The sequence below is a fragment of the Ramularia collo-cygni genome (assembly GCF_900074925.1).
Source record: "Ramularia collo-cygni strain URUG2 genome assembly, contig: RCC_scaffold28, whole genome shotgun sequence".
Taxonomy (NCBI): Eukaryota; Fungi; Ascomycota; class Dothideomycetes; order Mycosphaerellales; family Mycosphaerellaceae; genus Ramularia; species Ramularia collo-cygni.
Genome location: NW_019716282.1, coordinates 1,596 through 26,363, shown reverse-complemented (window position 1 = coordinate 26,363; position 24,768 = coordinate 1,596). Strand labels below are relative to the sequence as shown.

At 50.9% G+C, this 24,768-nt stretch overlaps 8 protein-coding genes; 4 read left to right on the top strand and 4 right to left on the bottom strand.

Annotated features, from left to right (window-relative positions):
* Positions 1 to 1,539: 1,539 nt before the first annotated feature.
* Positions 1,540 to 2,306, top strand: RCC_11219 (related to DUF1014 domain protein; the record flags this gene model as incomplete). XM_023776442.1 has 3 exons in its annotated part: positions 1,540 to 1,688; positions 1,751 to 2,129; positions 2,178 to 2,306. 3 exons carry the CDS (start codon positions 1,540 to 1,542, stop codon positions 2,304 to 2,306), a joined length of 657 nt encoding a protein of 218 aa, XP_023632210.1.
* Positions 2,307 to 3,012: 706 nt separating this feature from the next.
* RCC_11218 (uncharacterized protein) lies at positions 3,013 to 4,763 on the top strand (the record flags this gene model as incomplete). XM_023776441.1 has 3 exons in its annotated part: positions 3,013 to 3,306; positions 3,362 to 3,775; positions 3,834 to 4,763. The coding sequence occupies 3 exons, from the start codon at positions 3,013 to 3,015 to the stop codon at positions 4,761 to 4,763; spliced, it is 1,638 nt and encodes a 545-aa protein (XP_023632209.1).
* Positions 4,764 to 4,804: 41 nt separating this feature from the next.
* RCC_11217 (uncharacterized protein) lies at positions 4,805 to 5,408 on the bottom strand (the record flags this gene model as incomplete). XM_023776440.1 has 2 exons in its annotated part: positions 4,805 to 5,317; positions 5,364 to 5,408. 2 exons carry the CDS (start codon positions 5,406 to 5,408, stop codon positions 4,805 to 4,807), a joined length of 558 nt encoding a protein of 185 aa, XP_023632208.1.
* A 1,097-nt stretch (positions 5,409 to 6,505) lies between these two features.
* On the top strand, positions 6,506 to 7,216 carry RCC_11216 (uncharacterized protein; the record flags this gene model as incomplete). XM_023776439.1 has 2 exons in its annotated part: positions 6,506 to 6,666; positions 6,727 to 7,216. The coding sequence occupies 2 exons, from the start codon at positions 6,506 to 6,508 to the stop codon at positions 7,214 to 7,216; spliced, it is 651 nt and encodes a 216-aa protein (XP_023632207.1).
* A 390-nt stretch (positions 7,217 to 7,606) lies between these two features.
* RCC_11215 (uncharacterized protein) lies at positions 7,607 to 12,537 on the bottom strand (the record flags this gene model as incomplete). XM_023776438.1 has 5 exons in its annotated part: positions 7,607 to 7,715; positions 7,780 to 7,862; positions 7,962 to 10,409; positions 10,463 to 12,353; positions 12,407 to 12,537. 5 exons carry the CDS (start codon positions 12,535 to 12,537, stop codon positions 7,607 to 7,609), a joined length of 4,662 nt encoding a protein of 1,553 aa, XP_023632206.1.
* A 1,394-nt stretch (positions 12,538 to 13,931) lies between these two features.
* On the bottom strand, positions 13,932 to 15,671 carry RCC_11214 (related to mitochondrial GTPase 2; the record flags this gene model as incomplete). Its single annotated transcript, XM_023776437.1, has 1 exon — positions 13,932 to 15,671. The coding sequence occupies one exon, from the start codon at positions 15,669 to 15,671 to the stop codon at positions 13,932 to 13,934; it is 1,740 nt and encodes a 579-aa protein (XP_023632205.1).
* Positions 15,672 to 16,069: 398 nt separating this feature from the next.
* On the bottom strand, positions 16,070 to 18,672 carry RCC_11213 (probable Probable beta-glucosidase G; the record flags this gene model as incomplete). XM_023776436.1 has 4 exons in its annotated part: positions 16,070 to 17,617; positions 17,668 to 18,076; positions 18,129 to 18,450; positions 18,507 to 18,672. The coding sequence occupies 4 exons, from the start codon at positions 18,670 to 18,672 to the stop codon at positions 16,070 to 16,072; spliced, it is 2,445 nt and encodes an 814-aa protein (XP_023632204.1).
* Positions 18,673 to 21,101: 2,429 nt separating this feature from the next.
* On the top strand, positions 21,102 to 22,208 carry RCC_11212 (related to a retinal short-chain dehydrogenase/reductase; the record flags this gene model as incomplete). XM_023776435.1 has 2 exons in its annotated part: positions 21,102 to 22,121; positions 22,173 to 22,208. The coding sequence occupies 2 exons, from the start codon at positions 21,102 to 21,104 to the stop codon at positions 22,206 to 22,208; spliced, it is 1,056 nt and encodes a 351-aa protein (XP_023632203.1).
* Between the last annotated feature and the right edge of the window lie 2,560 nt (positions 22,209 to 24,768).

Below are 24,768 nucleotides of genomic sequence, written 5' to 3'. Positions count from 1 at the left end.
GCTTTAAGAACCTTATACCTTAGTAGTTCCGGTTTAAGGCCTCGTACGATAAGGAAACGCCTTTACGTTACTACTACTACTTCTAGTTCGAGTAGCGAATGCCGTATAAGTATATATAGTTTAATGCCTACTATAACGGTAACGAGCTTACTACTATTTAAACCGCTACGTATGTTAACCGCTTTATTAGCATTAATACTACGTATTATTACCGTAAGTAGCGGATTAACGAAAGCGACATACTAGTAGCGGAGGGAACGAGCGAGCGTATTAACGACGAAAGCCGTTAAAAGTAGCGCTAATAATACTAGCCGCTCGAGCGTAATTACTATACTTTAATATATATAATTATTAAGTAGTTTAAGGAGACGTTCTATCGATAAGCGGACGTTATAGTTATAGAGCTTAGTAAGCCGGAGCGTAATTAATACATTAATACCCTCGCCTATAGCTACGAAGCGGCGCTCTTAAGTAGCGCTCTTACTATCTCCGAGTAGCGCGGTAGCGATAATACCGAGTCGCTCGGTATAGCTATTAACGATGCGCTTGCTTATCTAATAGACGAAGATACTAATATAGAGCTTAGTAAGTTCGATACGCCCTCGACGGTAGTAATTATAAACGAGTTCCCTCTTACTTAAGTAAGCCGTAACTTTATTACCGAAATACTAATACGTATTCGAAACGGCTACGGCTACTCGAGCCTTTAATAGGTTACTAATATTAACGATAAATCTACCGCGTAGCCGAGCTAGCTCCTATAGTAGTTACTAACTCTATTACTATATAAACTACCTCCGGAGGTTATCGAATTTAATAGGTAATTCGCTATATAGGACCTAGTAAGAGACTACTAGTATCGCGAAGGCGTATAAACACTACTAAAAGAGCGTAGATAGTAGATAGTAATTAGATACGAATAGTACGAAGGTAGGTAGCGAGGGTAATAGGATCTAAGGGTAGTAATATTAGAGGTAGTAAGGGTAGTAATATTAGAGGTAGTAAGGGTAGTACGTTTACTAAGGAAATAGCGATAAGAATAATCTATAGTAGTAGATAAGAAAGTAGCTCTTATACCGGTAATCGACTTAACTTAGTAATTTTACGAACTCTACTAACTCTACTAACTCTAGCGTATACGAGGCTATACGAGCGACACGTTAGTAGAATATAGCTCTACCTATAATCCACTAACGACTAGTTGCCTACTATAACGTAAGGCTAACCTATTTTAGAGCTTATTTCACACTATATAACGACCGTTACCTAGGTACGTATTGGCCGAATCGGGCTAGACGTTGGTAGAATACAGACCACCCGGAAAGCTCCATTCACTGCCCTAATTTAGAGTTGGCAGGGATCACGGCAGCGGGGCGGGGCGGGGCGTGACGGCGGGGTCATACGGTTCCGTCATCGCAGCAAAACATCTTTTCAAGTCCCTCCTAGTAACGACGACCTGACACCTTGAACGGGACAACGCGCGAAGAGCACCTTCACCAATCTTAACTCTTCCTACGGCAAACGAACAGCGATCACATCATGGCCAAGGGCGGCGAAAACAGCAGGAAGGCAGCGGGCAACGCGAAAAAGGCCGAGGTGGCTGCACAAAAGCAAGCAGTTGAGAATGCGAAGAAATCCAAGGCAGAGGCAGAAGAATGGTCAAAGGGTAGCAAGGACAGCAGTAAAGCGTACGCTATCTCGTGATTCTGGTCAGCAGCAATTACYACATGCTGATTCTTCAAAACATCAGTGAAGCAGCCGCTGCCAAACAAGCCGAGGCCGCACGAAAGAAGGCCGAGAAGGAGGCGTTGTTAAAGGAAGAAGAGGCATCATTGWCGAGCAAACCTTCGGGCAATAAGAAGGTCGCTGTGAAGAAGGCCCGGGGTCTCGATCTGTCAAGTCTGGACGATGAGCCCTCGAACTCGAAGAAGGGTACAACACTCAACGCTTCTGGTATCGATAACGCGCTTGATGCTTTGGACCTCACATCGAACAACACCGACAAGATTGACCGCCATCCTGAGAGACGATTCAAGGCCGCCTACAATGCCTTTGAGGAGCGGCGATTGGAGGAGATGAAGGATGAGAAGGGTCTCAGGCGGCAGCAGAAGATTGATCAGATCCGCAAGGTACGTTGGATCAAATGCGTTCTCGTTGAGATTGCTAACACTGCATAGGAATTTGAGAAACATCCAGACAACCCGTTCAACCAGGTCGCGGGTTCCTACAACATGAGCAAGGAGGAGCTTGCCGCGCTGAAGGACGGCGAGAAGGCCAGGAAGGAGGGTCTGCTGACTGGAGAGTGAACGGCATGATCCCTGACGAATACATGTCCACGATTGAGAAACCACGCCGAAGATAGCAGATGCTAGGTAGAGGAACAGGAACATCAGCTAGCCTGGATGCACCTGCCCTTATTTCGACGATGTCTCCGACTCGGATAGCATGCTTCAAGCAGCAATCCAGAAACTACGGACAGATGAACGGGCCTAGAGGCTGAGAGGACGAAACAGCTTTCAGACAGTATCCTATAGGAATGTGGTTTAGATTGTGGCCGCTCGAAATCAGTTGGGGTTTCCTCGTATCAGAAATTTCGAAGAGAGGTTCAGGATTTAGCATTGTGTCACAAACTTCGAGGTACGTTTTTCATCAACTAGCGCCTGAGCATCTTGATTATCTGCAGTGACTAGACAGCTATTTTCTGTCAGTAACGTAAGTCCCATAGTCTGCGCATAGCGCAGCTTGTGTGAAGACTCTACGCCCGAAGTAGATAGCACCCTGACTTGGCTGGTAGGTAGATCAACACAACATGTGGCTAGAMAGCTCCACATGCATACACAACCGCTACCTGGCCGAGGACCACTGTTCAAAAAAGGGTAAGGCGGTGAAAATGACCACCCACGCGGGGCTGAACGACGATCAGGCAATCATCTCAACTCTTGTAGAAAAGACGGGCTTCTGCTGTCCTGTGTGCTCTGAGTTGAATGCCGGCCACCATCGATATCATTTCCAATGCCTTCCATTAATCTCGAGCACGGCTTCCGCTTCATCCCCAACAGAATCGATACAATCGCAGCCGAAGATCCGTTGAAACCTTTCATATGTCTTCCCAAGGACGACGACGTTTCTAGCTTTGAGGATGTAACTTACAAGCAATTCGCGAATGCTATCAATGGAGCGAGTCATTTTCTCGATGATGTGCTTGGGAAATGCGAAGTGAATGCTTTTGATACAATAGCGTATATCGGGAAGAATGACTTGAGATACTTGATTCTTGTGGTTGCGGCTGTCAAGACTGGGAGAAAGGTGAGCTTCTATTCCACTCTCCAAGGGTGGTACTGACCATGGATCTGCAACGTAGCTCCTATCCGCATCAACATGGACGTCCATAGAAGGGAAGAAGAATTTATTCTCCCTGACAAATACCAAAGCGCTCTTCCGCTCTATTGCACCACAAACCAAAGAAGTCCTTGAAGAGCTCGACCGCGCCAACCYCGACCTAAAAGTCATCGATGTTCCGCCTCTTGACCACTGGCTTAATGCTGACATCGACTTTCCACACTACCCATACTCCCGAACATGGGAAGAAGGCATCAACGACCCCTTCGTGATCTTCCACACTTCCGGGACAATGGGTCTTCCGAAACCCCTGACCTACACTAACGCAACCATGCAAGCCTATGATGCCATGTCTCAGCTCCGACATACAGGCCAGCAGCTTTCAACCCACGATATGACGGGACGGAGAATCTACGTCTCTTTCGCTATGCCACATGCAAGTACCATCGTCGGCTCTTCCATCATATGCACCAACTAACGTTTGAAATTCCCAGCTCGGCGGGTTCGGCCACCTCCTCCTCTACCCAGTATTCTTTGACTACATCGGTATCAACGTCACCCAGTTCCTCCCCAGCGCTCCAATTTTGGACAAAGTCCTCACCAATACATCCGCCTCGGCCGCCGTGCTATATCCAGCGTTGATCGAGGAAGTTGCACGTCGAGATCCCACCAGCTTTGCTCCTCTGAACAAACTCGACATAATCTGGTGGGGAGGTGCGCCTCTCAGTCAATCTCTAGGGGACTCGTTGTGTGCATTGGTCGATCTTCGCACGAAATATGGCACGACTGAGATCACCTGGCCAGCATTCGAAGCCGTAGGCTCCGAGAATTGGAACTTTGTCAAAATCGCACCTTGTGTCGGAGTCTCGTTTGTTGAATTCTCCGAAGGGTTGTATGAGCTTTGCATGGTGAGGCAGAAGGGGTACGAGATTCTTCAAGTGGCGTTTCAAGTCCATCCGGACAAGGATTCGTATTCTACCGGAGATCTATGGTCAAAGCATCCTAGCAAGGCGGATTGCTGGAGATATCGAGGTCGTGTAGATGACATGGTCAAGCTATCTACAGGTCAAAGCGTCAATGTCGCCGCATTGGAGACTAAGATCGCTGCCTGTCCGCTGGTTTCCGGAGTGTTGGTACTGGGCACAGGCAGACCAAAACTGTGCCTTGTCCTGGAGCTTGCTGGAAAGGTGGACCAGTTCAAACAGGACAAGGAAAGACTGCTTGATCAGATCTGGCCGTGGGTGGAGGAGGCAAATACTACTTGTACGGAAAATGGACGGTTGGTGAGGGAAAGAGTGTTACTGTTGGGACCAGAACGACCGCTGAAGCGGCTCTTAAAGGGAACTGTGGATCGGCGAGCAGCTACAATAGCTTTGGCGGGAGACCTTAGTTTGCTTTATCGTCAAGAAATCGTCGTGGAATAGTCGGTGAGGAAGCGGCATAACGAGACCTGAGATGAGCTTCTCTACACCGCAATAGCAATAGGTACAAGCCCAACCAAAGCGACGCACATCAACATGAGAGGGAAGCATCGCCTCATGGTGTTGCCTTGAATGTAATTCGTGAGCTTCATGTCTCGCCACCAATCTGGGCCTTTGCTCGCATATGCCATCTTGAACTCAGACGCTGTGATGAAGCAGAATGAGACGGGTGAATAGGCGATGCCGATCCAAGGTTTTTCCTGAATCATATTTCCCGCCTGGGAGGCAAGACTTATGGGAACGATTGCGAAGGCCAATATCGTCCAGGCTTTGATGTAGTGTGCAGTCTTTCGATGATACGGCTCAAAGACTCGTCCTCCACCGTGACACATCGGACAATTGTCCGACTTCTCGAACCACAGCACAAGACATTCTTTGCAAAAGATGTGCTTGCAAGGAAGTCGTATGGGAGTCTGCGCGGGATCGTCCCAGCATATACTACAAGGGCTGACGGGTACGTCCGTAGCTTCATACATGTAATGCTGCATGAACTCTGTCTGATGCAAATTAGCCACTACTCATTGAGTGCTGACCTTTACCTACCTTATCTGGTAAGACATTGGAGTTCTCAGTTGCTGGCATACTCATGATGGCGTTCAGCAGCTCAGCAGTCAGATCGAAGTAGCCAGCCAGGTCGAGAACTGAACACAGCAGTGTTGCTGGACTTGACACTATGCATAGCAAAAGGAGAGTGGTTGCTGATATCCATTCACTGGCGAATACCGATACATCTGGCAACCTCGTGGCGCCCGAAAAAATGAGGAYGGCAAGCAGGGCGCATGCTCGAGAGATGATCGGGCAGATGTCAAGGAGAAAAGAGTTGAACGAGCTTGGCCACTCGAAGTAGCCCATTATATACCGTCTGGAAGTTGCAGGCGTCCGATGAGAGGTCTTGTCTTTCTAGCGGAGGGAGTCCAACATTCGACGAGCCTCATCGAGGCAGATCTTGTCGAGATTCCTCTCGTTCAGGCATATGAAGCTAATACCGCCAAGTCGGGTGTGAAGCGTACCGACTTCTCGAATGATATCTTCAATCCGTGAGGTGCTGTGGGCCCGTGCGATATGGGTAGGTAGGTGAATGAACAAAGAGGAATCCCCTCGGGCCTGAGAGAGTGGACGAAGTGGAGCCGTCCCGTCCCGCCGCCTCGCACTTCGGATCCTTCGATCCTTGAATCCTTGCCATCCTTCACAATATCCATCTGCGGTATACGATGCTCTGTCTATCCATTGATCATAATGGCCATCATCTTCAAAGAGATCTGGGACCAATGAGGCCATCTCAGCAAACCTGAAGAAGTCTGTCTGCTGCCCAATCCAGCCGCGCCCAGCGCACACGATGCATCGGACCTATCGGGAGAGCTTGCCTTGCCTGCAGCTGCAGCTACCCAGCGCCAAAGCAGGCCGTTGACGGAGTCGACGAGGGCGGACTCTAGTCCCGCCAGTAGTCGCCGTTGCGGTGTCCAACTTCCATGTCACCGTCGCGCGACGTCCGCCATCCTCAAGTCCTCCCACCGACGTATACTGCTCGTATGTCTGTCCTCCCAATCGTGGACCCCCTCACCACCCGATTCGCCCTCAAGAAGATGTTCTGTGCTTCCCGTTGAGCGCACATATCGCGTTTGTGACACAATCGGCCGCACCTCGACCCGCTTTTTCGGAAGACACAGTTGTTGATGGTTGGCCTCATGGCCAGTGTACCTTCGGATGCCAACATCGAAGCGAACTGCGCCATATGCGGTGCTCCTCCATCATATCCCGAGTGCCCGCATGAGGGAGAGCGGCTCGAATTGGCGCTTGATCAGGCCATGCAGAGATGGGAAGCAAGGGAGGCAGTGCAAAGAATACGGTAGGGAATCAATCTGTATCATAGACACACCTTCCCCCGCTGACGGTGGTGGCTTTGCAGCAAGTTCGCGTTAGATCACGCTCGAAACCAAATTATAACCACATTCCACCAACTGCGATCTGCACGGGTACAAGCCCACCACAGCTATCTGCAGACCCTCCCATATTATACGCTGTATCATCGCTACAATGGACATCCGCCACTGTCACCCGAACAGCTGCATTTGGTATACTCCCAGATCCAACAAGCCAATCAAATTCTGCAGCAGGGCGTCGATCAGGACTGGAGAACATCTTGCTTGCAGTATCCTGCTGTGCTAGATYACTATTTCAATCTAGCAGAAATAGTGCTACCTGACGAAAGACATCCCGCGATTCAGGACCCGCGATTTGGTCCACCGCCACCAAAAGGCGGTGTGMAGCGTAAGGTGAAGGAGCGGAGAGACAGCGTGGATATGGCTGTTAGAGAACATCGCAAGAAAGACAGACGGCGAAGTAGGGGACGTACGCCTCCACCGCCACCAGCTCCCATGCCTTATCGGCACCCATGAAAGCAAAGAGGTCGGCGAGTCGAGAAAAGTCACGCGTTCCGGAGCACGCTCCCAAGAGCCTTCCAGCTTCACAGACTGGCGAGATTTGGTCAATGTTGTCGACATGCTCAGCGTACCAGCGATCATCAGCGAGGTCCGACAGATGTACATATGAAGCGCAATGCAGTCCGTCATGTGCATATCTATTATGTGCATGTCTATATCATGTGCATCTCTCTAATTGGTACTGTCTTTGACGACGCATGTGTGAATCCATGGCCTTGGCCTGGTCGATTGCCCAAGAATCATTGTGAAGAAATCTATTACCAACAACCGCTCTTCACATTCAAACGGCCGGATATCGATCCCGACTCGGCCAATTCAAGACAAACCTCATACCTCGGCGAGTCATCAATCCTCTTCCTGAACAGCTTTCAGCTTAGCATGATTGTTAGTCCATGTTGGTGGTGTCGGAGATTTCTGAGACGTGTTAAGCCACTGAGACAAAGCCTCTTTCGCGCTGCACGAGCGTTAGAGCAGTGTCATGCATTAGGTTTTGGTAGTGCGGGAGGCTGCAAACTTACTTGTTATCATTGACGAGCCCGGCGACCGCGTTCTCGATCGGGTTAGGGCGGCCATTCGTTCTTTGTTGGAGTGGGAGTGGAAGCTATGAGAAGATTGACAATTAATACACGCTACCCTCGCCGCCGTAGAAACTCATAATTGAGTCAAGAGTATTGCGGGCATTGTGACTGTGAGCTCGTACCTGCACAAGAGGAGCTGATTGAGCCTCTCCAAATTGAACGTCCTCCCCGGAATATGTTGATACCCAATCTTCGTCTTCTTCAAATTCAGTCTTGCACATGCTGGGTATCGTAGTTCGTAGTGATGATTCTGTGGTAGGCCGTGTGCGCGATCCTGATGTGGCGCTCTGCGATTCAGAACGCGTCGTCGCCTGGGAGTCCGAACGTGTGCTTGTTCTCGTGCTGTTGGAAATCTGTCTAGGGAGTGTTGGGGAATGCTGCCGGGACAAACTACCAGGAAAACTGTCCTGAGACAAACTGGCGGGTTGGTGTCCACGTCCACGAGAACTATTCTCTTGGGCCTCGGCCCTGCTGGACGCCCTTTCGATGGTGTCCAGCTCGTTGAAACCCGGGGATCCTGGAGGGAAAGCATGCCGAGACCTTGCGGCCATTGGCATAGGTGGAAGTGCTGTCCGAGATGACGTGCGTCTTGGAGGTTCGGACAGAGGTTGGTCTGATGAAGCGGATGCGTGTGTAGCATACTTGGAAAGTTCATCCTCGGTATATTGGTCAGGATTGTGCGCCATGTGGTTGTTGCCAATGTAGGTCCAGAATCGATTGGTGCGCTGCTTGACACTGGGCGCAAGCTTTTGGTGTTGGTCGATGAGATCAGCGAGCGACATTTGTGAGGTTTTAGTCTGACCGTCATTGAGAGACGATGTCTCACTGCTGCTATTCCTGGCGGCTGGCCATGCCGACCCAGCGAGCGATATGGAATCACCATCAGAACTGGTCGGCTTAAGACGGTGCTGATCGGTGCTGGCACGTACTGGGCGGCGTGGGTTCTGAACCTGTGTAGATGGCTCTCCAAGCAGCACCCTTGGAAATCCGCTGATTGGGAACCCGTCAGGCTCCAGTCCGTCGTGTTTCGATAGAAAGAGGGCTATTGACGTTGCTCTGTTCTCATTGCGCAACGGGATGTACACGTTGGGCAGCCCCAGAACAGCATTGTCGATCATCCCGCGAATGACTTCCATGCTGATAGTAACCTTGAAGGAGAGGTCTCTTTGCTCGTGGTCGGGCTTGACCAAGAAGTGAGGTTCGAAGTCGTCCGTTCTTTGGTCTTTCAATATACGTCCAAGTCCCGATAGCTCCTTGGAGCCATCCTCAAACCGACAAACTATGGCAGCACTGCAGACCTGTTCGCTTTTCTCGGCCGTCGCCTTCGACTGAAGTTCCAAGTAGAACGACGATGCAACTAGTCGATGCGCCACATTCCGCAATGCCGCCTGTCGATGCGCTGTTTGCAGCCGCTTGCGGACGTTGTTCTGAAGTGAGATCATTTCCGACTTATTGTCTGCGGCAGGCGGCTCGCGGTCGAGGTCTGGGTTGAATCGAATGAACCGCCTGCCTTTCGCCTCGGTCGTTTCTCGTACAGCATGGTTTCGGAAGTCTGCCCAAGCAAGCTCAGCATCTACGATTTCGTCTGTTCTGCGAGTTCTCCATCGACCTGTAGTCTTCTTGGCAGCTTGAGGGTCACGTGTTGGCATTGCTATAGTCGATGTCGGTCTGTCTGACAACTTTTGCAGCACAGTAATGCGATTCTGTCCGGTTCCAAGCGACAAGAACATGTCCGGCTGGGCGATGTCCGGCCAGATCAAAGCACGTTCCCTATCGGCAACAAAGGCGGGATTGGGACACCGCACCCCACCGTCGAGGTATGTTTTGTTGTGGAAAACCAGTGGTCGGAAGTATGCTGGGCTGGACAGCGACGCAGCAATTGCCTCGTGGGTCTTGAGCTCATTATCAGGGTCGTGTGGTCTCTCGAAGACGTATGAAGGCTTCGGATCGTCCGACCTTCTGTAGCTGGCGAGTAAGATGGTATCCTGCCCAGTGGCACTCGTGGAAGTCACACCAACACGGCATMCAGTTCGGAATCTCTCGTGGGATCCAAAATAGCTGTCGTCTGCCGTGAACGCCGTCTTTAGTGCGGAGTGCAAGGGCTTTGTCTTGTACTTGGGTCCACTGCCAATGACTTGAGCCAGGTGGCTCAAGATTGGGACCCCTCTTCGTGTATATGCATGGTCGCATAGTGCGGTGAACATGTCAATGCACGATTCGACAGTGTGGTCCTTCATTGATAGCGCAGTTGCGATGAGACCGCCAGTCCCGGTCCCTACCATCAGATCGAAGAAAGTGGGAACTGAGACGTGGCGGCCGAGCACATGTTCTATGGCTCGTAAGACCTCGAGTTGAACGATACCACGTATGCCGCCTCCATCCAGAGATAGCACACGAACTCCAGCCCCAGATGGCTTGAACTTGATCAGCACTGGCTTCGCCCACATTGTTGATTCGCGGTGTAAAGGACAGCAGGAGACTATGATTGAGGTTTTCTTCTGCTTCCCATACGCCTTGACACAGGCCGTGCAAAGCACGTGGCCGCACGGCAACGGATGCTCCGGGACATCCTTTCAATTGTTAGTGATTTGCATGGTTGCTGCATACATGTCTGTGCACTCACCATCAAACAGCAGAAGCATGTCGCATGACTGCAAATGGACGACGCGGGACCAACAGCCTCGAAGAATTGGTTCAGGTATTCAATGTGCAAGTCCAAAGCAATGCGCTCCTCCGGTATCGTGTTCAAATCGTCATTGTGGGACATCTGCTCCAGCTCGTATTGAAAATCTCTCTGGATGGTTCCGACTGCTGCTCTTAATTGGGACTTCCACTGAGGTAGAAAGCTGGAATCGAATGCAGCCTGATAGTCACCAGTGGCAATGATCCCCTTCTCGTCCTGGTGTCCTTTCGGCTGATGGCGAGCTTTGACTAATTGGCACTGTCGCGTACCGTCAGAACTAACATAAGAGCACGGGTAGTGCATCTCCAAATACTCTCCCATTGCCCAGTCGAAAAATTTCTCATAATTGGAGAACAGCTCATCCACTCGACCTTTCCGGAATCTGGCACAGTCCAACAGTACACACGACGCGAGCATCACGCTCAATCTCTCAAACAGCCAGGAAATTCTCCCCGGTTGGTGGTTCGGCTGCTGAGAGCTAATGGTTGTGCATAACTGTAGGATGTGCCCTCCGAAATCGTTTGGGATGGGATTGCTTAGAAGACTGATCCGCATAAAGTCGAAAGGGACATTGAGGTGAGTTGTAAAGTGATCGAATCCAGACTGCAAGTACGTGTTAAGCTCATCTGCCGTGGAAAGCATGCGAGCTCTCCTCTTGTTGCGGAACGACTCTTCRCAGTTCGACTTGATTATGGCCTGCAGTTTCCCGACCTGCTCGTTGATCGTTGTGTATCTCGGTTTGGCTGGGATTCGAATGACCTTGAAGGAGCTGTAATATCGCAAAATCAAATCCTCTACGGTGTAAATGTGCTTTCCGAGGGACCTCCAGTGGTCTGCAAGTGCACGGAAATGTGGAACACCCTCCACGACGTCGAGGGCTCCTCGAACGGACGATAGCAAGCTTTGCGTGGCGAAGTTGACATCCCACTCTTGGTCATCTACTCCAGGATCGGTTCCGTTGACAGCGACGACACAGTGCGGTAGTGCCGGCTGGTTGATGGACTTTTCAAGCGAACTTGCACCCCAGTCCAACAATTTGCCCAGCACTGCGGACTGGAACGTCTTTGGGTTTCGAAGTACGAAAACCACACAGTCGGAAAAAGTGTAAAGAAGCCTTGGGTACAATGCTGTGACGGCATACTCGCGCTGGCGAGTCTCCTCTGTAGTGGCCCATTCAATCGGGCGAGAGTGGACGTGGCCGTTTCTGGTCGGATCCAAAGCTTCCATATCGAGACCCATCCCACTCATACCACCCATGCCCGTTTTCCGTCGTGAGGTCACACGTGCGCCAAGCGGTGTACGTTCGCCTCCTTCAAATCCTTCACAATCGGCGTACAGTATTGGCAGCTGCTCGGCGTGTGTGGATGGATCAGCATACAGATGGACATCGCCAGAGGTGGGCACAGAATCATTCACTACGCTTCCGACCACAGGTGAAGGAAACATGGAGCGATTGACAGTCGAAACTTCTTGCACCCCATGGTTAACAAGCATTTTGATCAGTGTCGACTTTCCTGCATTGGTAATGCCGATGAAAGAGACAAGCTGAGGATAGCGGGTCCCTTGGCTTGCCAGAGGCGAGATGCTCGACATGAGCGTGGCATATCGGCCGTAATCCTCGAAAGTCGGCTTTCCAGTGGCATCTTTGTTAACACCAAACCATTTAGTGCCTTCGTCGTCTTCATGAAGCTTCTGAATCTCTACGGAATTTCTGGTTGGATTCAAAATGTTCTTGAGGTTTTTCACAACGTGAGGGCTTGTCTTTTCATGAGGCACTCCGTCGCGACCCTTTTTCTTGGGCTTATGAGGACCTTGAAGTCCCCAGCAGTCACTGTGATACTGTGAGTTCGGACACGGCTTGCACCAATTTCACAACTTGCTTACCTGCAGTACGAACTGTCACAGTCCACGCAGTGCCAGACCGGCAGCTGTGGTCCATTGCAGCGGTCATCCTCGCATTGGTCCGACGGCTCATCTGCACTGTGGGCGGAAGAGTCCGAGTCTTCGTCCCGCATCGTTTCCGTGGTTTGTGCCAACGAGGCCGCGGCCCGTCGGTTGCTTCACCGTCTTGTGTCGCCGTGGCTGAGGCACTCAGCGGCACATTCCGTGTGAGCAGTAAAAATTAGCAGCTGCGCGAACAAAAACGTATGGGCAGTAGATGGTTGTAGCAGGCAGGAGGGTCGCGCAAGTGTGAGATCATGAACACCTCCCATTTGCCTTTAGGAGGCGACTGCCGTTTCAAAGCTTCCATCCTTGAAACCCAGCGTTCGGGTAACCTTGTGTAAATAGCGCGAAAATAGCGTTCATCATGCACAACCGCCGATAGACCTGCCAAGCTAAGGTCAAGCCCAGCCTTCGCGTTTGTCGGCAAAAGAGAGCGCGACCGACGTCGCATGAACCTCTGGGCCGCGATTCGCCCTGTTTCCAGAGTCCCAATCGCTGTTCCTGACACTGGCGGGCGCTCCCCGCGCAATCTCGAGGCGTCGTGCGATGTGCCGTGTACTTTGTTCCATGGCTTCGAATCTGGCCGGGGTCGCGAACCAAATCGCTAGCGTGGTTCTCTCCACCCAATGACTTGGGAATTCGGAGAGACCGACTCCCACCAAAAGGGGATGCCCTTTACCTCTGCATACCTAGCCGCCAACTAATAATAAGTCCTCGGCTTCGAAAGCGAGGACGCTCAACATCTCAGGTACGAAGTCTTAGAAGACTCTGGAAATGTAGCCTGCATGCAAATTGCACGCTTGGCAGCACCGTCTATGCGTACACTGCCTMCTACGGTGACCCTGGTCCGCAGCAAATTCATAATAATAGAAGTGACAAGCTTGCGCGTTCTCATACTTGTAGCCAAGACGCTCATAATGAGGATCCCCTATAGCATGTGCTACTACCATGTCTTCGTTCATGACTAAGCTGTAGCGGCTGGAGAGCGTCGTGACTCGAATCAGTGTGGGTGTTGGCATGGTGAGAAATTAAACGTGTTTCCGAGCCCGTGTCTGTTCCACGCTTGAGCTTTGTTACCGCCTCTGGAGACGAGAAAGCTACAAAAAATGCCCGATATTCGGCACCGATTGATGCCCGGTAGAACGCATGCCCTATGATCAACAAGGTGTGTACTCACCTGCTTGTGCTGCTCTGCGGACCTTACTCCGCGATTCATTGCGAAGCTGTCAATATTCAACGGGTATCGCGTACTCCACACCGGCACACTCGACGTGCAGCYGCAATGCAGCTCTTCTGGGATGATCGTGTTAAGCCTTAAACGGCGTGCATCCACTAGTGTGGGGTCATGGGTGAGCCAATCAACAGGCATTAGCTGCATAGTGGCATACACTTTTCAACCGCTGGCCGAACTGCTCGGCCCGCTAAGACAGCTGTGAATACTTGGGCAAGTTGTTCGTACACTTGCTCAATCATTGAGCAGACTGAGTATTACTTCTGGCAGCCCAGACACACCCTGCTTGTTGATGGCAGAAACAGGGAGAGAATGCATTGTCCTGCGCCACGCGTTCTGCTTTCCGCTGGGATGCTCCTGCTGGCCGCTCTCCACGTCTTTCAAATAGCTTTGGAGATTCAAGTAGTTCTCCTCGGTCCCTGGAAGATCTGCCTTGGTGGCCACGACAAACCAAGGCTTGCTGGTGATTGGCGGCAGCGACAATGGTGGAAGTATGCGACCATCCGGAGCGGACACTTCGACACCCAACTCCCCATCAGCGAAAGGGTCATCGTCATCTGATATTGACGTCTCAAATGGCTTGAAGGGCACTACACCACCCTCTTCTCCTGGATAGAGCCTCTGAGTCTCCGCATTGAGCTCTTGGTCACGTAGCTTTTCGTACTCGCCGACTTCACGCCAAAGCGATTTCAATGCTGCGACCGCGTCCCGAGCACTGAGATCAACGACGAATGCCAGCACTGCCGCTCGTTCGATGTGGCGGAGGAAGCCAAGTCCGAGTCCGCGGTCGAGATGAGCATCTTCGATGAGACCCGGAATGTCCGCGATCGTGAATTGCGTGCGCGGCTCCTTACGTCGACCCTTGGTGTCCAGCGACGGTCGGCCTGTGTGGGAATCGAGAATTACAGTCCCGATGTTAGGGCTGAGAGTAGTGAATGCCCAATTGCCAACTCTAGTTCTTGACTTCGTCACGGCACGGAGAAGCGTTGACTTGCCAGCGTTGGGCAACCCGACAAGTCCAACGTCAGCGAGGAGCTTTAGCTCCAGCTGTAGATGAATTCTCATACCATCCTCGCCCTTTGTAGAGAACTTGGGACGAGGCAAGGTCTTGGTGACAAAATGCGGGTTTCCCAAACCTCCCATGGCCCCAGCGGCCAAGAGCATTGGAGTTTCCATAGGTTTGTCCAGGTCTAGCCGCAGCGGAGTTGGAGGCTGCAGTGAAGTCAAATGACTTCGTCTCGGCTTAGGCGTAGCGGGAAAGTCAGCGACACTGAACGCCTTTGGCAATGTCCCTGGGTATATGAGCCATTTGTCGCGGCGAAACTCGCCGTTTTGTTCAGTGCCGTCCTCTGCATCTGCATCCGCCTCTTTGATTTTTCCATAGTTCTTTGCAGCTTCGGCATCCTGTCGCGCATGCTCCACCTCGATGGGATCTACTCGCCACACCTCCCTGACCACTGTACCGACCGGGACTGTAAGCAATAAATCCTCACCTCTCGCGCCGCCTCGTGATGTTCCCTGGCCATTTTTCCCCCTCCCGGCTTTCAAAATGCCTCTTCTTGCGATCTTGTGCAGGGAAGTTTCGCCTCTAACCGCCTGTATGTATACGGAGCCACCTGTTCCACCATCTCCTCCATTAGGCGGTCCATTGGGAATGTACTTTTCTCGCAAGAAGGACACGCATCCATGGCCTCCCGCTCCGGCGCTCACAGTCAGCGCGCATGCATCCGTGAAAGGTTGCGCCGAGTAGTCTCGTGGTACGGGGTCCAGATGGTTGTATTGGTCAACATCGATGGGCGGCCTCGAGGCGTCTTCCTGAGTAGCTGCGTCTAATTTCCTGGAAGGCGTAGTGTGCAGACAGCGACGGATGTTGCAGAGCTGTCTCGGCTTGGGCACGCGCGCTACACTGAGACACGGATATAGAAATGGCGTCAAGGTGAATAGCAGCCGAGGAGCGGTTACTGGAAGAGACATCTGTGGCCGTGTTCAACGACAAATGAAGGTGTCAGCTGAAGGCGACGCGAACGCGCATATAAGGTGCCTTAGACTAGAATACAAAAAAAAACCCTAAATCTTAACACGACCCTACTGATCGATCATCCAAGGAGTATTCCGTCAACTCAACTCCACAACAATCTTTTACACGGCAAACGACACTGCCAAGACGGGAGAGAAACGCTGATTTCTGACATGCGTCTACGCGTGTAAGGTGAATCATTCAAACCATAATGACGACGATGACTGCAGAGATGTGGCGCATGAGACATTACATTGCTCTTCATAATCGAATGTCATGTCTTCTACGTTTCTAGCGTACAACATCTGTCTAATGTCATAATATCATGGCTCAATGCTGCTAAACGTCGTCTAAATTAATAAGTGCCAACAATGGTGGCCTCGAACGAGTCTCTGAGATCCCTGCTGCTGAAACCCACGTGGAAAGTGAATGTTCCAGTAGGAATCAACCACTGCTGAGCCGTAATATCCCAGTAGCTGAGATCGCGGCGCATGAGCGGGAAGCTGACAGTCGCCTGCTCGCCAGCGTCAAGAGGAATCTTCTCAAATCCTCYCAATTGACGGACAGGAGTCTCCGGGACGGAATCCGGAAGCGAGACGTAAAGCTGAGGAACCGCTGCACCATGAACATCGCCAACGTTTGAGATGTTGGCAGTCACAGTGTAGACGGTCTCCCAGAGAGCAGGGTTGCCACCTGGAGCAACAGGTAGATCCTCTGGTGCGGAGGCGATAGGTCCGGCAGCGGAGCCCTCAATACCAGAGGCGTTGAATTCAGTGTAAGAAAGACCGAATCCGAACTCGTACAGCACAGGCATGTCGTGCGCATCAAAATAACGGTAGTCAATCTCCAGCTTCTCCTCGAACCACACTTGCCAGTCGTCGATACCATCAGTGGAGACCTCGGTGACGGGAGGCGCATTGTAATCAGTCTCGTTCAGAGCGATAGTGTATGGGAGCTTTCCAGATGGGTTGACCTTGCCGTAAAGGATATCTACGAGCGAGTTTCCAGATTCTTGTCCAGGGAAGTGGGCAGTGATGATGCCAGTGACATTGGGGTGGTCCGCGAAGGGAACGTTGACGAGTCCAGGAATGTGCATGACGACGATCGTGTTGTTGCATACCGATGCGACGCTCTCGACGACCTCGTTACCGCTCCACTCGGCATCCAGACCGTAACGATCACTGCTCTCTGCTGCCCAAGCCTTCAGGAAAACAAGGCAAACGTCAGGCTTCTGAGGAATCCATAGCGTGGTAATGTCGGTTTCGGCAAGGAGAGTGTTGTTGAGCCAGACCTGAACGAGGGAGTTGTCTTCTTTCGCCTGTGCTTCAATGGCAGCCAGTGGAGTAATGAGGTAGGTCRGTCGGCCTGTACCAGAACCGCCACCAGCAACAATCGTTCCATACTCGAAGTCGTTCGGGTTGATCATTCCGTTCGTAGGCTGACCAGCATCGTTGCCGAAGACAGCGATGGATCTTGGGGCTTTGAGTGGGAGAGCGCCGTTGGTGTTCTTCAGGAGGATCGTTCCAGCTGCTCCATGGACGCGAATCTTGTCACCGTGGTCCTCGCGAACGTCCCGGCTAGCATCTTCACCAAAGTTCCAGTCGTTGCGGTAGTAGGTGCTGCGGGGTGAGAAGGTGTTCAGATCAGCCGAGGACGGATCGGTGGAGGGGAAGTCCTTGTCCTGGCCCAATTGATAGTAAGGTGTCATGATACGAACGATCATGTCATCAATTCTGTGCTCAGAGACGGTGCCGTTGCTGACCATGGCTGTGATGTTGCCTCCAAAGTACGATCCGACTCCATATGAAGTTCCGTAAGGACCCAGGCCTCCCGGCATGTTCATATCGAGACCACCCTCAACAGAGGCCACGCCACTGTGTGTGGCACCCCAGTCGGACATGATCTAGGTAGAGTCAGCATGATCATTGAAAGGCTCGATTCAGCAAGACTCACATATCCCTGGAAACCCAACTCCTCCTTCAAAATCCCGTTCTGGGCTTTGGAGTTCTCGCAGGCATACGAGCCGTTCAACCTTTGGTATGCGCACATAAATGAAGCAGCTCCCGCCTTGACGCTGTTTGCAAATGGCCACAGGTAAAGCTCATGCATGGTTCTGTCGTCGATGTTGCTTGAAATGGCCTCCTGGATCACGGTGTTCAATGTTGCATTGTAGTCGTAAGTGGGGTTACGCTGAGTCTCCTGCTCGTTACCGATGTAGTGCTTGGCGGTGGCCTGTACGCCAGCATCCTGGTGGCCACGGATTGTCAACTCCATGCCAAGACCGGTGAGGTATGGATCTGGAGAGAAGCCCTCCCAGTTCCGTCCGGCGTACGCAGAGCGGCCTAGGGGTCCTGCAACTGGTCTTTTGACGTGTCAGCGAGTAGCTAAGATTTCGGAGAGGTATCTCAACTTACGAAAGCGCAATCTGGGCACCCTTGGCGCGGAACTCCTTGCCCATCAGATAGCCTCTCTCGTAAATGATTTCCTTGTCCCAAGTACTCGCAGCAGAAACGCCGGCGGAAAATACACTAGCGTAGTCTGCCACGCGAACTGAGAGCGGACCGTCCTGCAAACAGAGACCATTGAAGCCAAGCCTCGCGATGGGGGCAATGTTACCAACACAAGGGCCCGGCTGACCAGTGACCATCCATGCCTTCTCTTCGAGGGTCAGTTGGGACACGAAAGCCTTGGCCTTCTCCAGAGCATCTTCCCATCCGCCAACACCAGTCGCGTTGGCTGTTACAATGTCAGTGGGTGCTTTAATTGACTTGACGGACGTGACTGAGACATACGCGAGGGTAGTACGGCAGGAGAGTGTCCATATGATCCGAGAATCGTCCAGTTCGCTGGTTGAACAAAAGTGAACGAACCCTCAGGGCGTGGAGGAGGGTCGTAGGACTGGGCACCAACACCGGATAACAGCAATGGCAAGACCACCAAAGGCAAGAAGGACGCCATCTTGGGATTGACGATAGAGGAGTGACCTTTCTTACCGACGCTTCGGGGAATCGATCTCTTATAGCTGCAAAGAGAGACCAGCACCGACCTAAACAACGGGCACAGTTCGGCTTTGAGAGAATTATTGAATGACCACGTGCTGCCATCTGTGCTGCTGTTCCCAGGCCCCATGGGGCAATCCGTGAGCGTGGATAACAACGGGTAGACTTTACCCGTGGGCTAACGGAGGGCAGTGGAGAGAACCTGTGGGGACCGCCTGGTCGCCATCGAGCACCGATAATGTGTAGTGCCATTGGATGCATAGCTTTAGCCTTTTGCGGTGCGGTTAGTAGTCGGCCTGTCCGCCACGAGCTCGCCTACACAGTCGGCACATCGCCGGAAAATTCATGGTAGTATGACTTGTGGGGCGATGGTGCTGGCTCACTCCACTATGGAGACTCCAGAGTGCGGATGGAGTAGCCTGTGGGCGAAAGACTAGTGGCCTCCATAACTGTCTGTTGTAGTCCATGTTCAGTGTTCACCGTGTAGGTGATGTTGATTCATAAGGGAAGTCTTAGCGGGGGCGGGGAAAGTCGAGCATCCGTACAACGTAAGCAAGAGTCAATCGAAACTAGAACATCGTACTTGTCGTTATATCTTGGCATTGAAGAGGGCGAACCGACCGACGACAGAAGTGAAGCTGAAGCCTCATCTTGCTTGCCGCGCCATTTCTTCGTCACTGCACTCACCTTGCTTGGCAGTGGGTCTCCAGCAAAAGAACTCAACGGCTGTGCGGTCCGACATCGCGAATGATTGACTCGCGTGCACAGAAGGCGAACGCCGTCATATACCGCCGAAACCTGATCCGACTCATCGCCCGAGTCTGCCCGCACGACATTCGTCAAGTGACGATCGACGGCTGGTCATTTCGGCTAACTGGTACTCGCATGTTGTCGTAAACTWTCGGTCCAAGAGTTAAGATCGGTAGCTGATCCGTACCTGCGCCACGAGGTCGCATGCAACACCCTACTAGCGTAGTAAACGGCTACGACATGGACAAGGGCCTCGCGGGGCACTCCACACGAGCATTGCGACTACGGTTCCTAGTCGGCTGATGACATCGAAGCTTGCGTGAAACTGCGTCCGCGCAACATGTTTTTTCTTTCCATGGGCTTTTCTGTGTTTCAGAGTGACTTCATCACTTTGAACGGAGCCCGATCACAAACATCGTCCCGGAACGACTCCAAGAGCGGCATCTCGGGGTCCTCGAACGTAAAAGAACCAGGAAACAACCGCCCCACCGCTGCTGAGATCATCTACGATCGAAGTGTAGAGCGGTAGTGGACAGCGAAAAAGTCGTAGTCCGGGTCCCCACTGGCGGCACACTGGTGTCTTGGTCTCAAGACTACCAAGACTCTGGACTCCACTGGCGTCCAGATATGCCTTACTCTCTTATGATGGCTTTTCTGAGGCGATGCAAGTCTTGTACGGAGACCAAAGCGAATGAATACTGCGCACAACCGCGATAGAAGTACAGCCTGCCAACGTCCCATCTGCGAACTTCTGTTCGTTCCCATCGACCGGCTACGTTGCTGCTTCCAAGTCTCACAGCGGGCATGGAGCTCTTTCTGGTATTTCGGGATGACAATGGCCCTGGTCGGTAGTTGCATCGGCGCTCACGACTTGATCTGGCATGCGAGTTCAAATCGTTGACTGGGTCTGCTGAACCGCGACGACAACGGCAAGATCGACTTTCCTCATTCCGGGCCTCGGCATGGCCAAGGAGGCAGCCATCGTGAGATACGTGTTGCAGCATTCTGCCACGCCGTATCGAATCGCAAAGGTAATGCGCGAAAGTTTCCCTCTGTTGTGAGTCGCAGCAGTGCTTTGTGCAAGTCGACACGGCTCCAGGAATCTACAGGAGTGGAGACCGAAGAGAGTGCATGCGCCTATGGCTCGTACATGCTACACGGAGGCTTCCAAAAGTTCGATGCCCACGAGGCAAATGCATAAGAATACATGCATGATGCAAAGGCTTTCACAGTCTCGACAAAGTGACCAACTTAAGCCATGTGACGCAATGCTGTTACCATCACTCAAGACCTGAACGCTTCCATTCGGCGGCCGAGTGTGCCTCCCTAGCCGAGGAGAAGGATTTAAAGACAGAGGAGAAGTAAGGTGTACAAGACACAAACGAGCCATCCAAGCGCAGCACAGCACAGTGCTGCACAGCAAGAAACGAGGTGCATAACACGTGGGGCGGATCTACCCACGAGAAAATGTGCCGAGGCTTATTTTTATGTCTCTCCTGATAACAAGACCAGCCATCAGCGGAGGAGTTTATTATTTGTGAGACCTCGGCGCGTCCGCGACTGCCTTATCCCTTTGGCAATCGTCGAACTTCTCCTTCCTTTCTTCATCACTCCACCCTCCCACCCGAAATATCGAACATGGCGACTAAGCTGGCTCTCACTCCCGCGTTCACTGGCGCTCTTTTGTTCGCTCTCACGGCCTCGCCAGATCGCTTCAGAGAACCACTCATCGCCCAGCTCAGGCAGTACATCTCCGCCACCAACCTTTCCCGAGCGGTCACCACCCTCAAATGGCTGTTTGCAGCAGGCCTGGGTAGCACTGTCAATGAATGGCTGTCCGAACTCGCTCAGAACAACTTCCGACTCCGATCGGAAGCACATCGCTATGACTGGCCGAACGAGATCGCCGTCATTACTGGAGCAACAGGTGGCTTTGGAAGCTTGATGTCGAAGGATCTGGCGAACAGGGGAGTCCGCGTCATGGCACTCGACGTTCGTGATGAGCTGCCCGCGGATATGAAGCACCCCAAGATACACTACTTCAAGTGCGATGTGACCGATCGTGATGCGGTCGCAGAGGTCGCCAAGCAGATCCGCCAACAACACGGAGACCCTTCCATTCTGATCAACAATGCTGGAATCTCGGGCGAGGGTCCCATTGTCGACCAGACCAAGGAGTCTCTGCGCAAGATCTTCGATATCAACGTCATCAGCCACTATTACACCGTTCAGGAGTTTCTCCCGGCCATGGCGGCGAACAAGAAGGGGCACGTTGTCACTGTTGCCTCCATGGCTTCCTTCGCAACCACCGCTGGAATTGTGCCATACTCAAACACCAAGGTGGCCGCGCTGAGCTTCCATGAAGGTCTTCAACTCGAGGCCAGAGTCTTCCACGACGCTCCAGAGATCAAGTTCTCGTCCCTCCACCCCTCGTTCGCTTCGACGCCAATGGTTGCACCACATTTGAAAGAGCTTGAGAAGGCAGGAGCTGCGGTGTTGAAGCCGATTGATGTTTCCAATGCTGTTATCAAGCAGATCGTAAGCGGCAGAGGCAAGCAGATCATTCTGGCAGGAAATCTGGGACCAGCTGTCTACTTGAGGTCGTTTCCACACTGGTTGTCGCAAGCAGTGTTCCAGTTGGGCGATCTTCAAACGAAAGTAAGTTCGACAATCAAGTGTTTCCACCGTGCTCCACTAACAATATGGCAGAAAGCCCTTCAGAACAAGTTTCCAAAGAAGCAGTAGGGGTTGGATGAAGCGTGCCCTGTTGTTGCAGGAAAATCGACAGCATACCTTAGACGACATACAGTATACAAATCCTAGCAGTTTTAATCTCCACCGACGCATGATTTTGGGACCCTGCCTCACTGCCATGTCAATTTTCACACTGGTAATTCCGGAATTCCTTCATCAACGGGCTGTCTGGGCTCGTAAATGGTTTATTGCACGGCGACGCGTCGAGGACCTTTTTTCGTAACGCGTCGCGCAAGGCTTTCGCGTATAAGCTTTTCAACATGTACGGTGGTCTTTTAGCGACTTCCCTGCAACAACCCATAAATAGCTTTTCAGAATGCACTACTACTCTTAGCTTTACCTCGGCGCCGGAGTTAGAGTATTGCAGCGTTTCCTACGCTATTATATCGTATTATATATAAGGTTTCGATATAGCAAGAGTGCTAGGCTATATAATAGTATCGTAAAGATTTGTTCTAGTTACCGTTAGTATATCGACACTCTTATAATTTTATCTAAAGGCGTTGCCTTGTACCTATTGCTTATCTCTTTTCTGTTTACCTATATAAAGCGTAGAGAGAAGAAGGCGCAAGCTAAGGTGTAGAGATGTCGTAAACTAGTATATGTTATATAGTAGTATGTTCCTCTAAGAGCTATAGCTTAATCTATATAATAAAAGGCAAAGGTGCGATATAAGTATATCGTAAATCGCAAACGCTAGTACAATTCGAAAGCTATATTGCATACTAATTAAGAGGGAAGTCCGTTAAAGGACCGGATAAAAGTGTTATATAAACTCTAGCTAACAATTCTAGATAGTAACGCTATCTACAGTTAACGTATACCCTACTCTTAACGGCGCTTTAATCGATTACGCGTACGATCCGCTAGTAGCGCACTACTAGGCTCGGAAGTAAGGGAAATCTAAGAATAGCTACGCTTATAACTAACCCCTTAGGGAGGGGGGGGGGGGGGTCCGCGAAGAACCTCCGCCCTACTTAGCTAGGACCGAGAAACGCTATATATTATTATTATCTATTATACGGTAGAAAGGGTAGTACTATAGCTACTTACCTCTATACGAGATTACTCTAGTCTCTAAAGGAATAACTCCTTCTTCTAGCGGTCGTCGGTAGGTTCTACCTTAACTACTAGTTCTTCCTTAACTACTAGTTCGGGCTTAACCTATACGTACGTTAGTAGGTACACTATTATACGGAGGAAAGGGTATATAAACTATAACGTTCGCTAAAAGATAGGCGTCGCTTTCGTCGCTATCGTCCGTAGTTGCGGCAACATCGATGTTATCTAGGTTGTCGTCGGAGGCCTATTAGGAATTAGCATAGCAACTAGATACATATTATACAGGTAATACGTATAGGTTTCTCCACCTTCGGCTTCTCCGATCGGGCTTTCTTCTTTTTCTTCTTGTTATTACTAGCGATAGCTTTTTTATAGAGCCTAGCTACAGCCTTAACGAGCTTCTCTTCCGCTACGGCTATATATAATAGGGAATTATCTACATCGTATTAGCTAGGCCGCTTAAAGACTAAGAACATCCTATACGTCTTCTTCGTTCCTTACGGGAAGATACGAGCGAGCCTCGAGCCTTCGTATTCCTTAAACACTAGTTTAGTAGGCCTATTACGGTTATTATACTACTTAGTTATGTATATAAGGGTGTTATTAGGGTAATCGATCTCTAACTTTATACCTAGTAAATACTTAAATAGTTGCATTATAGCAGCTATATAATCGAACTTCTAATTAGGTACTAAGACAGTTTGAGGTTGCCCTATTAAAGTTAGTAATTGTACACTAGTATCTAGAACGACGAAGTCGCTAGCAATAAACTAACTACATATATACCCTTCTTCTTGTTTTAAAACTTCGGTATCCTATCGGGGTCCTTAGGTAATATCGTGTACCTAGCAATAATAATAGTAATAGTTATCCTTACCTATATAAAGGAGCCGGATGCCGTTCCCGCTAGTTCCTTAGGCCGAAGGCTAATTAGGAGGTTACCGGCGTCGTACTCCGTCTTTAGTAGGTTCCGTATATAGTCGGTATCGATCTTCCGCTAGCGCTTATTTATCGAGCGCCTATTATTTAGACTAGTATTGTTTAGGTAATTGTTATCGCCGTAGTTCTAGCCTGTTCTAACTAGCTTATCGTCGGATGTTTCTATATTAGAGGCAATCTCTATAGGGGTAACTCTAGGAGGGATTCCGGCGCCGTTAAGGCGAGGCTAGCGTACTAGCAGCTACGTAGCCCGCTATACAAAGCCCTTAGAGCTGCTTACAACTAGCGGCGTTAGATTATAGAGCTTATAGAAAGGGCACTTAATATCGTTACGTAGGGTTTCGCCGTAATTAAAATTATTACGCTCTATACATATTTAAGGCTATAGCTTCTTCTGTTGCTTCTTATTGCCTATCGTTCCTCCGTATAAAGCGCTTCGGGGTTCGTAGACGGTGTCGCGATCGTATAGGAGCTATAATAGTAGTAGTAGCCGAGTCGTAGACCGAAGAATAGAGGGAGGGTAGAGATAGTAGGGTCCCGTTTATAGCTT